At 42.5% G+C, this 15,875-nt stretch overlaps 1 protein-coding gene across 2 annotated transcripts; it reads left to right on the top strand.

The window, feature by feature from the left end:
• Window positions 1-7,349: 7,349 nt before the first annotated feature.
• On the top strand, window positions 7,350-15,668 carry ISCA2 (iron-sulfur cluster assembly 2). 2 transcript variants are annotated; one of them, XM_048487072.1, is made up of 4 exons: window positions 7,350-7,429; window positions 11,973-12,138; window positions 12,719-12,834; window positions 14,124-15,668. In XM_048487072.1, exons 1-4 carry the CDS (start codon window positions 7,371-7,373, stop codon window positions 14,296-14,298), a joined length of 516 nt encoding a protein of 171 aa, XP_048343029.1. In that variant the 5' UTR covers window positions 7,350-7,370; the 3' UTR covers window positions 14,299-15,668. The 2 variants fall into 2 exon arrangements, with proteins under 2 accessions (XP_048343029.1, XP_048343028.1); XM_048487071.1 differs by having other exon boundaries at window positions 7,424-7,525.
• Window positions 15,669-15,875: the final 207 nt, after the last annotated feature.

Below are 15,875 nucleotides of genomic sequence, written 5' to 3'. Positions count from 1 at the left end.
CTGCCAGAACTTCTTCCTTGTCTACCACTATCTTCGCTAGTTCCTTGGATTCATGTCCTAAGAAGCTTGGTTCAGGTGCAGGAATTTTCCTCACCTCCTCTTGGGTGAAGAATTCATCCAGCTTCTCTGCAATCTCCCTGTCATCTTTTAGCACACCTTTTGTTCCTTTGTCATCTAACGGGCCTACCGCTTCCCTAGCTGGCTTCCTGCTTTTGATGTACTTGAAGAACTGTTTGTTGCTGGTCTTGATGTTCACAGCCATGCGTTCCTCATAATCCTTTTTTGCCTCCCTTACAGCTAACTTTCTTCTCTTTTGCCACCATTTGTGGTCTCTCTGGTATTATTCATCAGTTAAGTTGGACTTCCATTTTCTAAAAGACATCTTTTTTTTCCTAATAATTTCCTCAACCTCTCTTGTTAACCATGGTGGCTTTCTTTTGGACTGGGCGCTGCCTTTCCTAACCTGCGGAACACATTCCAGCTGAGCTTTTAAGACTGTGTTTTTAAATAACCTCCAAGCACCTTGGACATTTTTGACTCTCTTGATTTTCCCTTTCAGCTTCCTGCGCACTATCCCCCTCATCTTTGAGAAATTTCCCTTTCTGAAGGCGAATGTAACTACATTAGTAGTTGTCACTTGTTCGCATGCAGAGATACTGAATCTGACAGCATTGTGGTCGCTGTTCCCTATCGGCTCAACAACACTGACTTCCCGCACCAGGTCCTGGGTCCCACATCTAGATCTAGGATCACCTCTCCCCTGGTTGGTTCTACAACCATCTGCTCTAAGCCACAGTCATTTAGCATATCCAGGAATGTTCTCTCCTTACTATGAACTTCCTTCCTCCTCTCACATGCCTCTTCCTCATCTTAGGGTTTGTTTTTTGCTCACACATTTTCCCCACTTCAGGACTCACTTACTGTGCTTTCACTTCTGCAATTCCCCGCGTTTTGTAAATACTGTCAAAATGCAACTTTCCCCCCTAATGCATAAACATTTGCCTCAAATTTCTTGTCTGCAGCCCCCATTCTTCTCCCCTGCCTACACCATAATCATTCCTCCCACTCGACCACCCACCTCTCTCCCACACTTCATTTCTATTCCCATGCCACCTACATTTTCTGACACTGACAAGTTTTGGGAGATTTCTACAGTAGTCCATTTGTTTTTGTTTTAAATTAGCAGTAAACTTCTATAGACGGAATGAGGAACCAGAGTAAAATTGACAAGGCTGGATTCTTGGATTTGTCCGCATTTAGTTTTTTCTATGCTGCTGCTTCTCCTGTGGTCTTGCTGAATTCGGGGGGGGGGGGGGGCACTCATTTTTAAGTAAGCATCATGGATGAAAGTTTAGACCTGTGATCTATTGCTGGTCTGCAGCTGCTGAAACAAAACACTGGTAGATCAGAGAAGGGAGGAGGATCATCCAAAATCCTCAGATTTGTCCACACTTAGCCTGTATTTCCTTCCATCCTTTGTGCACTCTGCTAAATTACCAATTCTGAATATACCAAATGAAGCACATACAGAACATGGGGAGCAGCTGCCATGTTTTGTTTTGTTTTTACTTATGGAGAATCTTGCAGCAGTGAACACTGCAGAGGATCCTGGGACAACAAGAACAGCAAATTTTTCCAAGGAAGCTTTCTTTGGGAAGAAATCAGTGCCAACAGAATGACAGCATGTATGTAACACCAGGCTAGAAGACAAAGATGACTCTTCCTATATTGTCTTTCACATGATATGCAGTCACTGATCATGAACATGATTTGAATATTGAACGCCCTGTGACAGTCTGGAACCTCTGATTCAAATCTTCCCATTGTCCCCATAGCTCCTTCCAAATACATGACCACAGTTTAATGTCTCCAGTTTTGTAATCCTGAATTATAATTCAATCCAAAACTCACCTTTCTGTCCCCCTTCTCTGGTTCCATTTAATCAGTTCTATAGGGTTTTTTTCTGATTAGTTGCAATGCTCAAGTACTCCTTTATCTTTATCAAGTGTTCTTTTATCTTTCATTTCTTTATCAAGTATTCCTTTCTCTGTTGTCTGTTTTCTGAAAAGAACCCATTTTATGCTGTGGGTCCAACAGTATAACTAGTCCGGCTCTAGAGCAGTGGTTTTCAACCTTCCTAATGCCGCGACCCTTTAATACAGTTTCTCATGTTGTGGTGACCCCCTAACATTTATCCATTTTACAGATGGAGAACACTGATTTAGAGAGTCTTAGGCGACCCCTGTGAAAGGGTCGTTTGACCCCCAAAGGGGTCGCAACCCACAGGTTGAGAACCGCTACTCTAGAGCCAGTAATTAGAGTCTGACCCTGGATGCCAATTGATTCCTCACATACCCCAGATCCCTCCTCCTTCTGATTTCATTACAGAATAGGATAGGTAATCTTTGTCTCACTCTTGATCTATCTTCCCTTATTTTCTAAACCACGCTTGCACCTCACAGAGAGCTGGCACTTTTCTCCGCTCTGCTCTGGGCAGCTCTACTTTTCCTCTCTCCTATTGCCCATGTGCCCCTTTAGCTCAAAAAGTAACTCCTGATCCAAACTGGAGTAACTCTGCCTTTTGTTTGGATGTTGCTGTATCAGTTGAGGAAAGGAATGTGTCTGTGACTTGGTTTAGTATTGCTGGTATTTGCATAGGCTGCGCCCCACTACTGTACCAAATCTCTCAATAAAGTCTACATTCCTTGAAAATCACAGCCACCTCTTTAGGTAAAAGATCCCAGTTTTCCGGGCCCTGCACAAACACACAAACTAATTCTCCGTGTTAATCTAAATGTATCTTCTTGTGTTTGCGGGGGTGTGGTAACCACTGGTCTGATTTGCTCCTTTCTACTATGAGCTGCTTCTGGTGAGATTGGGGTGTGCAATGCTTAGAGATGGGTTGCCATCTACTGCTCTAGTGCATTGGCCAACCTCATTTCAGTTCATTCATCTCTAAATCAGTTATAACTTACATAGTTCTGCAGAAGTCCATGAGACTTACTATGCTATGGTGAATCATTTGAAGACTGCTGCTTCTAGAAACCCTTTAGCCCACTTTACAAGGTTGCAAAAGCTCAGTTGTTTGCACAAAACAATGATCTTCTACCCTGTTGTTATCAAAAGGTGATAACCAGCTTACTAGAGGGTCATTTTGGACATTCTTCTTTATGTCCTTGTCAGATCAGCAAGAACAATCTGTCAGCAGCCAGTTTTAAGTTTCACCCCCCAATTTGCTTGTTAAACATATCCCTTTCACCTACATAGAAGGAATGTACTGAGCACATATGAACAGATCTGAAGGTAAGAAATGAATAATAGAAAAGATGGTGTAGTGTAGGGCATGAAAAGAAGATTCATGCACTGTCATGCATGCTGACAGCTTTGCAGTTTTCTTATTATAATAATGCACTACATATGGATCTGAGTTTGAAAGTTGCTTAAAACCTGCAATTGGTTTAGAACACAGAAGCCAGACTGAGTTGGGGTGTGAGCCATAGAAAACTTGCCAGAACAATTTTGTATGAACTCCTGAGCTAAATTCTGGGGGCTAGTCCATATCTTTAAACTAAACTCTTTACACTAAACTCTTTAGTTTGGAGAGGAGACGTCTGAGGGGGGATATGATTGAAGTCTATAAAATTATGCATGGATAGAAAATGTTGACAGAGAGAAATTTTTCTCTCTTTCTCACAATACTAGAACCAGGGGGCATACATTGAAAATGTTGGGGGGGGGGGGAGAATTAGGACTAATAAAAGGAAACACTTCTTCACGCAACGTGTGATTGGTGTTTGGAATATGCTGCCACAGGAGGTGGTGATGGCCACTAACCTGGATAACTTTAAAAGGGGCTTGGATAGATTTATGGAGGATAAGTCGATTTATGGCTACCAATCTTGATCCTCTTTGATCTGAGATTGCAAATGCCTTAGCAGACCAGGTGCTCGGGAGCAACAGTAGCAGCAGAAGGCCATTACTTTCATATCCTGCATGTGAGCTCCCAAAGGCACCTGGTGGGCCACTGCGAGTAGCAGAGAGCTGGACTAGATGGACTCTGGTCTGATCCAGCTGGCTTGTTCTTATGTATAACTTGAGTTTTGGATACACCTCCCATTCATACTTCCTAAAAGCGACCACTGAGTATTTTCTGATGGCCTCTGAAAGCCTCTGGCCATCTTTTTCTGTCTGAGCGCAAATTATGGAAACTACCGCTTCTTAAACTTGGCCAGATCTGGGACTGTCAGCCTATTAAATAAAAGTTTATTGACACAGGTGTACTCTGATTAAGATAATACTTTTTTCTTAATTTATTATAAAGACAGCATGTCTCTGGGAAATGTATAGTATTGGCATTTTATTATTATTTTTTAAAAATCCTTGCCTTGAAAATCATTGCATTAAAAAAAGACAGACTATAAATCTGATAAATAAATGTGAATGACCTTTCACCCTAAGTTATAAAGACACAATTGAGCATCAGGTTAAATCATTGTGGTGACAGTGGAGGCAGTTATTCTGTGCAGTGGAGAGTGACAACTGATGGTTCACGGTGATATGAGAGACATGATGGACTATAAACTTGACAAATAATTACAGTACATTGTTAAGCAGAGTTAAATGCTTGTAACTTCAGCAGAGTTAGAATGTTGTAACTCTTCTTTAAATTCCACTGTTAAGACTATTTACAGGAATGGCAAATGCATTTGCTGTGCAGGCTTTCACATTTACATCAGTTATTATGACATGTGTAACTCTTAAAATATTATAAACATTGATTCTTAGATGGATGTATTTTTTATTCTATCTATAGTCGGCTTTTCACTTCTTCAAAGCAGCTTGGAAAACTTTAAAAAGATATTAGGCATCTTTCCTTTCTTCCCTCCTGTTTGCAATAAACTTGCAATCCTATGCACACTGACTGGGGTCAAAAGGCCCCATTAAATTCAGTCAAGTCAACATACACACAGTTGTGTTAGGCATAAAATCTGAGCTGAATTGTTTTCTCTTCTTTATGATTATGATTATTTAATTTTATTTAATATCATAGTTGCCAGTTCTTTAACTGGTTGTTGGCCTTTCATTACAATCAGAGCCCCACCCAGAGGCCTAGGATGTTGTAATGTATCAATATAGTATTTGTGCTGATCCCAACAGGGCTACCTTTTTGAATCTGACAGATATTAACTTTGTCAGTTTGAAGGTGTTCCAAGTGCAGCCCTAGTGTTTTCGGAATGGCGCCCAGGGTGCCAATTACCACTGGGACGACCTAAGTTGCTTTGTGCCATAGTAATTGAATCTTGATCATCAAAGCACAATATTTAGTGATCTTCTCATGTTCTTTTTTATTGACCCTGCTGCCACCAGGCGTTGCTTTGTCGATGATGGTCACTTTCTTGTCCTTGATCACTGTGATATCTGGTGTGTTATGTGCCAACACCTTGGCTTTTTAGAATAGAACGTCCCACAATATCTTGACTTTCTCATTTCCAAGACTTTCTCTGCATAGTGTTCCCACCAGTTTTTAGCTGTCCTAATGTTGTAATTCCTGCAAAAATTCCAGTGAATCATATTGGCCACTGAGTTGTGACTGTTTGTACCCAGTCTGGGTGATCTTTTTGCAGCAGCTGAGTATGTGATCTACAGTTTTGTTGCTCCGTTGTGCAATCTGCACTCTGCATTGTCTGAGAATTTTTTGATCGGGCCTTGATTGTATTTGTCCTAATCCCCTGCTCTTGAGTAGCTAAAATCAGTGATTCAATTTCCTTTTTCAAAGTTCCAGTTGTTTACCACAGCCAGGTCTTTCATTGTCCACCTTGTCCTTGATCTTCTCCAGAAATTGACTGTGCTTTATTACGCCAGTTTTCAGTCCTCATTTGAATCACATTTTTTCTGTACTCCTATTTAGTTCTCTGGGCTTTCAGTAAATGTCTGTTCTTCACTTCAGTCAATGCCTATTCTTGACTTTCATTTACACAATTGGCCAGCAGGTTTTTCCTCCTCCACTGTTTGCTTTACTTGCATCATCATCATCATCATCATCATCATCATCATCATCATCATCATCATCTTCTTCTTCTTCTTCTTCTTCTTCTTCTTCTTCTTCTTCTTCTTCTTCTTCTTCTTCTTCTTCTTCTTCTTCTTCTTCTTCTTCTTCTTCTTCTTCTTCTTCTTCTTCTTCTTCTTCCAATTTTGTCTAATACCACAGCTGCCAGTTCTTAATGTGGTTGTTGGCCTTTCATTAGAATTCGAGCCTCACCCAGAGGCCTAGGACATTGCAATGTATTGGCGTACTATCCATACTGAATTGACAAATGTTGATTTTGTCAATCTGAAGATGTTTCAAGTGCCACCCTAGTGTTTTTGGAATGGCTCCCAGAGTGCCGATTACCATTGAGACAAACTCAACTGGCATGTGCCATAGTCACTGAATCTCAATTTCTAAATTGTAGTATTTAGTGAATTGGATAATCGATTTTATGATTATGATTAATTAGATTTAGTACCCCTCCCTCAGCGGCGGCTAGAGTCATATGATTTTAAAGAGGCATAGATGTGCCTAGTGGAAAATATACCTGGGTACTAGATCATATGAGCTCCCCCAGAGAAAGGTGTAGCTTGCATGTGAAACACCTAAAGAGGGTCTCCATAACACCATTAAATCCAATAGGATTATGTGGGATCCTCATGGGGTCAGTCATGGAGTGGTCCTGAAATTACAAATGATCTTCAGGTTACAGTGTGATGAACGAGAAATGTGTTTTCTACCAGAACAAAGAAATGAGATAAGAGGATGTAGCGGTTGGCCAGGGTAGAACAAAATAAGACCAGCTGAGACCAGTTGAACTGAGTAACTAGGCTAAAGGGAAATCCTTGATCCAGAGTCTAAACTTACACAATGGCACCTTTGGGTGCTCCCAAATTTTAGGGTAGCATTGACCCCTCCTCCCAAAAAAATTCTAGAAGCATAATTCTTTTTTAAATTTAGGACCAATCAAACTCACAAGTGATTCGTTGTATTTTGGCTGGTTCGAATATGATTCACACAATCTTCATTCTACGCGTGCCAGTTTTATTGTTAGGGTCGCCAACTAATGAACTGCCATTTTTTAGGGGAAATGATGGGAATGCCAGGAAAAAAAATCCACGCAGAAATATATAATTCGGAAGGGTTTAAGTTTCCTAATGATTACAACTTATAAATTAGTCGAAGTTCTTCCCTTGGAGTCGCAGCGCCGCCCCATCATGAAGCTTAATAGAGGCGCGGGCAGCACTTCCGCCCGGTTTCCAAGGGCTTCAGTCTGTCACGTTCATGGGCGGGACATATGGCACGTCTCCACCAATAGCGAGGCAGCAGTGCGGTGAACAAGATGGCGGCGTTGGCAGGGCTCGGTTGCTTTAGGGCGCTGAGAAGTTGCGGTCGAAGCAGGTAGAGGCAGCTGTGTCCATTGATGGGACTATCGGTCAAGTTCCCCCTTCTAGTTGGACGGGATGGCAACTGCGAGAGGGCTGAGCCTGTCATCCGGTTTGCAGACGATAGCAGCATCTTGCTTTTTCCATCCAAGCCCTTATTGGCAAGCTCTAACGGATCAGTCCACGCTGCTCTCTCCTGATCTGGTTATCCTGTTTGTAATATCAGTAGCATGGCTTTTTAAGTGGGGGGAGGTAATTGTGCAGAAAGAAATAAAGAAGAGCATGCTCCTAATTGCCTTATTAAAGCAAGGAACTGTTTAAAGCTGTAACAGTTCTGTGCTTATATGGGAGAAAGCTACCCCATGGGGGTGGGGGTGGGGGTGGGGGGCACATGCAGAATAATTCACTTTAAATCCACTTTTACAATTGTGGATTTTACAAAGTTGATTTTGCTATTCCACACAGTAAAATCCAGCTGCAAAGTGCAGTGACAGTGGATTGAAAGTGTATTATTCTGCATGTGCAGAAGGGGCCTTACTCAGTGGTGGGATTCAAATGATTTAACAACCGGTTGTACACAAGCACAGTTTTAACAACCGGTTCTGCCGAAGTGGTGCGAACCTGCTGAATCCCACCACTGGCTTTACTGCTGATGAAATGTGTGTTGGCTTGGGCTGCTGAGTTGTGCAAGGGTGTATTCTTTTTATTTCAATGCTTCTTGAAGCTTTGGAATAAAAATAAAACCGAATGGCATGAGTTCTAGGGTATGGCCCCCAGGAAACTGGAAAGCAAAATCCAAAACAGGCAAAACATGTTTGAAAGTGCTCTGTATCACTTCTGTTCCAAAGAAGTTGAAAGGCATCGGGAAGGCTAAGAGTGTTTTCAAGGTTATTCAGTGTTTATCCAACATCACGTGCAATCTTGATTAATTTTAGTTATAATTTGTTGAGTTCTCAGAGGAATAATTTGAAGCTTGAATTTTGAATTTCAAGAAAATGCAGATATGTTTTGTTTTGACAGCAGTGCCTAAACTTCTTGGGGGGGGGGGGAGGAGAGAGGTAGTGCTGTCCCTTTAAATCCATTGTAGTTTGCTAATATATAACTGCTTACTCTTAAAAAATGAAGTGTAGATTGTAAGTCACTGGTTGAAATGTTTGCACAGCAGGAATCAGGAATCCTGTCATCTGACATTGTAGCTTTGGCACAAACATTTAAGGAACAAAACAACAAATGGGCCACTGAAGAGCTAAAAGTATGTTTAAGAAAACTGAAAGGTTCAAGATTAAAAGTAGTAGTCTTTTTGTGCTGCTTAATTAGCGTATGGGTCTCGTAACCAGAAGGCTTTATTGAGGCCAGAAGCTTAGCGGGGTTCAGGCAAGGTTCGGGCATATGGCTAATGGCACTGATACAGTGGGAAGTATAACTACATATGATTGTTTGTTTTGTGATGTATCTAAGGCTGCCCAGAGCCAGGGAGTAGATGAAGTTAATTGCAGCTCATTTCACTCAAATTGTTTCCTTTTCTCTCTCTATAATCTGTATAGGCATCTGCTCCTATATTTTAGTAAAGCAGTTAAGATCATAGTGAAGTTATTACAGACAACAACAACTCTGTTCTGATCAGAAGATCACAAACATTGTCACAGTAAATCTCCTACAGCTTGGAACAAAAGCTATTATAAATCTTCCCCTTTGTGTTTGCTTAAGTACCAAATATTCATGAATCCTGTGTTTTGCTTTTTTATTATTAAAAAGGCCCGTTTGTGTAAGGAAGAAAGAAAGCAGTGTTCAGGTGAAGAGAAAACAACAGGCAGAAAAAACGTGCCTAGAACTTCATGCCTCACTTGGTTATGTCTAGTCTGAAAATTTAGCCCCAGACGCACTAGCAAGATCTCAAAGTCATCTTGAACATCCTAACCGAAGAGGGGTTAGGATTAAGAAGCTAACAGTGCTGTCCTAAGCAGAGTCAGTGTGGTATAGTGTTAAGAATGGAGGAGTCTAATCTTGAGTACCAGGTTTTATTCCTCCCTTCTCCACATGAAGCCTGCTGGGTGACCCTGGGCCAGTCACAATTCTCTCAGCCCATGAAGAGGCAGGCCACTGTTTTTACTGCATTGAAAACCCTACAGCCGTGGTGGCGAACCTTTGGCACTTCAGATGTTATGGACTACATAAGCATAAGCATTTATTGTCATTGTGCACACACAACGAAATTTACAGCAGCATTCCTCGATGCACACAATTTCAGACTCATACCCCATCCTCACTTTCCCCTTCCTCCACCCATCCCTACACAGCCCCAAACACATCAACACGAAGCCGCAGAATTTAGCATAGCCACAGCTCTAGAGTAGAAGCTGTCTCTAAGCCTCTTTGTCCTAGTTTTGATAGACCTGTATCGTCTGCCGATACATCACAAAACAGTTCAAAAAGAGAGTTCTGGCAGGGGCTGATGGGAATTGTAGTCCATAACATCTGGAGTGCCAAAGGTTCACCACCACTGCCCTACAGGGTCACCATAAGTCAGCTATGATGCTTTGCACACACACAAGCAGGATTACCCAAGTCTTTTGAAGTCAATAGGTTTAGAAGGGTGTAACTCTGTTTAGGATTACACTGGCTGTTTTTGCATTCCGAAATTGCCCCTCTGTTAGCATGGGGAATGCCCCGATGCAGTCGGGAGTTTCACACAGCCCTCAGTGCTGCAGTGTGGCTGCCACATTTCTGTCCTGGAGCTGCCCCACGGCAGTGGCTTTGGTCCGCAAATTTCCTGAACCGCGAAGGTTGAGGTCCTTTTGAAATGCCCCTTTGTTGCTCCGGAGGCTTCCATCGGCGTGCATAACTCCTCCGTAGCAGAATTGGGGCCAGTTTTGCTCCCTCGTCGCTCTGGCCCACCCCACAATGGACAGGTGCTGAAGCAGTGCCCTCTTGCCTCTTGCAGTGAAAAAAAACGGAAGGAGAAACCTTGGTTTTTAGAAAGGAGGGAGAAACCTTGGGCAGAAGGACGGCAATTCTCTCTCACACGCAAGGATTTTAGATTTACATTTTAGACGGGGGTGGTGGTGGACCAAGATGGCGATTCTCAGCCCCTGATTTGTCATGTACAATTAAAATAGTGAAAGTGAGTGAGGGGAATGGGACGAGATTCAGCCAATCCAGACGCAGGAAACGGAGGCTGCCTGCGCATGCGTGAAAGAGACTACGGAAGAGCTCGCAGTGCTTAAGCAGTGCTTACGGGAAAGCTAGTGGTGGGATTCAAATAATTTAACAACCGGTTCTGGTGGTGGAATTCAAATAATTTAACAACTGGTTGGTTACACGCACCATTGTAACAACTGGTTCTGCTGAAGTGGTGCGAACCTGCTGAATCCCACCACTGGGGAAAGCCCTGGACTTGTGGGAAACCATTCGGGGCTTCCCTCACCGACCCTGACTCCAGCGAAGAACAGAGCTGGGCAGCAGTGGGGTGAGAAGCCCAGCAGCAGTTGCGCTCCCTGGATAAGCCACAGAGCATTGTTAGGTCTGCAAAGTATATTACTTTTCTGTCAGGATTTTTCCTCTGATGTGTAGACATAGTGCCTGGAATTAAATACAGTTAAAGAAGCACTGTTTGTTCCTTGGCTGCAATAAGAAGTTTCATAGTAGAAAGGATTCTGTGGACGATCCATTCTTTGGAGTCTAGTTTCCACTGGTGACATTCCTGCTAGTGGGGTGTAGTGATCAGAGTGATGGTAGACCTGTGTTTTTGGGCTAGTCACTGTTTCAGCCTTACCTACCTCTTCAGGTGGCTGTGATGATAAAATAGAGGAGGGAAGAACTATGTGGTTATTTATTTATTTAATTACTTAATTTATACATCACTTCTCCCCAGTGGATACTCCAAATGGTTTACAACAATCTCTCTGCCCCCTTTTTATCATCACAACAACCCTGTGAGGTAGGTTAGTCTGAGAGTTGGTGATTGACCCAAGTTCACCTAGCAGCTTTTCCTGGCAGAGTGGGAGTTTTACTCTGAGTCTGTCAGATCCTAGTCTGAAATGGTAATCATGGTCTTTGAAGGAAAGGGTGAGGCAAAAATGCACTGAATACATAAATATGAACAGAGATCTAGGAAATATATGGTATCATATGATCTGCTGTCCTACCACACTGTGTACTGATACATATGAGTCGAGTACCTCACAATCTGACACACAATGCTGGAATGTCGGTAAAGGGATGAAGGAAGGGGGCCCATCATCTGGTCATGGCCCACTCACCCTGGGGATGGGGACGGGAGCTTTTTACTCCCCCCACACAGGCATTATACATGTTTTATCTAGTTTTTACAGTATGGTTACAAAAACACCACACTTAACTTGCTGGCTCTATGTGTTGGAATTTCTCCAAAGACACCTGTTCCTTCAGTTTGAAAATTCTTGACTTGTTTGTAGTTGCCTTCTACTTTTATGTGCTTTCCCCCCCTCATGACTTTGATGCTGCCTTCATTCCTTACATCTCCTGTCTGATGTACTTTCTGCCCCGGATCTTACTTTACATTTCATGTTTTTCGTACGCAGCCCTACCTATGCCCTCTGGCATCCGGTGAGAGCCCCATCCCATACTTCACAGAATGGTGGCTGTTTGTCAAGAATAAGAGGGCGGTTGGTGGCATCCTCTGCCCCTGGAGAGAGACAGAGCGATTCAAATGATGGACAGATCTATCTTAGTGAGAGTTGTGTGAAGGTATGACTTCTTGGCTGTCACCAAACATATGTGTTACCTGTCATGATGTGGATTTCAGAGTGCCCTAATTCTTGTGTACCTATGCAGTATTCTCTCTCTCTCTCTCTCTCTCTCTCTCTCTCTCCATTTATGTAGTTGTAGATGACGGTGAGGTTGCCATAGTTACAAATGGTGTTTTATTATTATTTATATTATTTCTAGCAGTCTGTGACCTGCTCATTTAAATGCTTTGGTATAAGTATGGACCAGAGGCTTATAATATGTAGTGTTGTAATAATGTGTGTTTATAATGAAACACTTGATTCAGATTGGAGGGAAACATTTAGCCAGTAAGAGGTAGATGGAATGAATCTGAGGTTTGTGGGTAACTCCTCAGCAAACTAATTTCTTGAGTAAAGCACCTAAAGTATTTATTCCCTGTAGGATGAATGTGCTGCTTGGTGTGACTTGCCTCTCTGTTCTGCACTTTTCGTGCTCTCTAGTGCTTTCGAGGGCTCTTATTCATCAGACTTTCAAGTGGTTATGAAACATTTCATAGGTCTCTTGCCAATCTTTTCAGCTCTCTTTTGTATTGCAACAGAGGCTACTGGAGATTGCAGAAGGGTCTGAATTTCTCAGGCTGCAGGTGGAAGGAGGTGGCTGTTCTGGTTTCCAATACAAGTTTTCATTGGATACAGTTGTCAATTCTGATGACAGGTAAGGGCATAGATAACATTGGGGGTGGGGGGTTGCAGATGTGTAATAGTGAGCTTGTGAATCCTGCTGTGCAGAGAATCCCATTTTTTAGATTCCCAGCATTATTTTAAAAATGCAGTGGGAAACTGTCACAGAAAGGGGTGGGGCTTTGCAGGGTTCTATTGTGGGCAGGGATCATTTCCAAGGAGCCTTTCAGCTCTATGACCCCCTTCTTCGGCCCTTGAGCTGGCAACTGTTTGCCACCACTAGAGCTTGACTGGGGAGACCCAGCCAAACAAAGGGAGAGTTCCTCCAATGAGGAAAAAAGAGGAACAATAAGAATCTTGAAAAAGACAAACAACACAATATGAATAATATGTAGATGAGTTATGTATATTAATAAAAATAGCATAAATGTCATGACAATGAAATGTGCAACCAACCAACCATATAGTAACAGAATAATAATGAATTTGACAACAGTGAATTAACAATGAATGAGAGAAAAGGATGCTGGCATTTCACACAGAGTTATAGGCAAGAAAAGAACATAAATACATGAAGTGTAGAAAAAGATGATGTCCCGGGTATAACTTAACACACATTTATCTAAAAATGTATTGACAGAGGAGTGCTTTCATTATTTTCCTATAAGTAGGGCTGCCGGGGTGGGCAAACTTGCTGTTGCCTGCTCTTGGGCATTTGAGAGGTGGGAGTGAACAGGAGTCAGGGTGATGTTGTAAATGAGGCGATGTCACTTCTAGTCACTGCATCAGCTATGTTCTGTGAATTTCCTTGATCCCTGTTGCCTTCATCACAGAGACTGGGAGAATTCCTAGAGTGTTGCTGATATGGTGATGTCACTTTTGGATGGTCAAGCGGAAGTGATGTGGCCATGTCAGACAGGCTTCTTCCATATACCCCCCCCCCCTTTTTAGGGATTGCAGAATGGGTCTAGGAACCCTGCCTGTTCATCTTAATGGTTCAGCTCAGGCGGGTCTTTCTTTGAAGGGAGATCCAGAATTGTGACAAAGAAAGCTACTCTTGGTCACCCCAAGACTTGCTTTGTGGCTAGACGTCATGTATGGTAAAGTCTCACCTGTCTCCTTTTAAAGAGACCTTTAAGATCATGTTGACTGTAGTGCTCATAATATCTCCCAAGTATTGCTGATGGATTGTGGGTTAGTGTATCCAGAAGATTATTTTGTATGTGCCGTCTAGAGAACAGAGGTAGCTTTGTGTTGAATGTGGGTTTCTTCTCAACCTTCTGTGCTTGTTTCCTAAAAGACCATCCACATCTCTTTCTCTAGGGTTTTTGAACAAGGGAATGCCCGGGTAGTTGTGGACTTGGACAGCCTGAACTTTGTGAAAGGGGCAATGGTGGACTTCAACCAGGAGTTAATCCGCAGCTCTTTCCAGGTGGTGAACAATCCACAGGCTGAGCAAGGTTGCTCTTGCGGATCATCTTTCTCAGTGAAACTTTGATTGAGCTTCTCCATATGGACCTAAGTGATGCTGAGTGATTACTGGTTGCTGTGTTTCTCTTCAGTTGTATGTGAGTCTTTGAGCAACTGGTGTAATTTGTTGTATGATTCAGGCACGTGCACAGTGAACTCTAGATTGTTCTAGTTTGGGCAGAATCTCCAATGGAAGTTGATTTCTTCAGGATAAGGTGTGAAATAGCCTTTATTCTCTCTGAATTATACGATGACTTCCATGTAGCATGTAACATAGCTATGTAAAGAGATATTTGTACATGCTTTTGTGATTTGCTATGTTTTGAGGCTCTTTAAAAGCATACATTTGTTTTCTTTCACTTTTGTGTATGTCAGCAGCCCTTTTCATATCTGATTTGGGCCCAGACGCAGGAGGCTGATTGAGGCCCATGGTCCTGTCCTTGATGACCATGCTCTTGAAAGCACACTTTTCATGAAGACCTTGTGTGCTGAATACATGTAGATTTCAGTACATGTAATGCAGGCAGAGGCGTAGCAAGGGGGGAAAGCGCCTAGTGCACTGGTGCGTCCTCTGCCCCCAGAACGCCCCCACCATGCCCCTGGGACACCCTCGCCACACCCGCACAGAGGCGTGCCTGGCACATTCCCCCCCCCAGTCCCCTTGGAGCTACACCTCTAAATGCAGGTTCCTGGAAAATGTGCTCTCTATGCAAATTGTCCTTTTGAGATTATGGAGGTAAGGAGTAAGATCTGCTGTCTCTCTTCCCTGTTCATACATTTGAATATATGATGAGGCTTTTATACGAAATATGTATAGATGCTGTAGAAACTGGACACAAAATTCTCAGATGTCTGATTTGGATCCCACCAAACACTTCTACTGATGGAACTATTTCAAACAGCAGAAGGGGGAAATCAAGGAAATTGCAACCCCTTTTGTCAGTAGAGACCTTCTGTGGGATTGAATTCATTGTTTTCTTTAGTTGGCCATTTGCTGACTCTGGGGCTTTTTATGTTTCCCCCCAACAATTTAAAGCTGTATAGTACCAGATTCATTCACTGCCTGTGTTCCAACTACAAACAGAATACAGTTTTTAGAATCTAGGACAAAGGAAAAGATAGAAACAAGTAATATAAAAGGAGAAAAGTGCTTATGTTGCTTAGGGTTGGTCTGCTTTCTATTAAGGCTGTTTACTAAGTGCCTGTATATATTATTTAACATTTTTTTTCTTTTGGAGTTTGGCAGTGGGAATGTTTACAATGCAAGCGGGAGGACTTAGTTTTCATAACTTAAAATTCTCCTTTTGTCTCCTTCAGTTATTTTCCTTTTGGTTTCTGTTCCAAGGTGCCAAGAGATTTAAGCATTAAATAAAACAAAACAAACATTTTGGAGGACAATGGAGTTTAACTATTTTTGTTGGAAAGAGAGGGGAAGCGTGCATAATTGCAGGGCTGGATAATAATGGCTGGTCTCATTTCTTGAAGATAGGGGACAGAGGGTAGTTCAAGGGGAGAGTATGTCACCACAGCACCTTCTAGTGGGGGTGCTCCCTCGGGGGGGAGGGCAGTCCTCTCCCTAGTACTGTGGTGGTGAACCTATGGCAC

Source organism: Sphaerodactylus townsendi, linkage group LG02 (assembly GCF_021028975.2).
Source record: "Sphaerodactylus townsendi isolate TG3544 linkage group LG02, MPM_Stown_v2.3, whole genome shotgun sequence".
NCBI classification, from domain to species: domain Eukaryota; kingdom Metazoa; phylum Chordata; class Lepidosauria; order Squamata; family Sphaerodactylidae; genus Sphaerodactylus; species Sphaerodactylus townsendi.
Note: the sequence above shows the minus strand (reverse complement) of the source record. Positions and strands in the feature narration are given on the sequence as shown.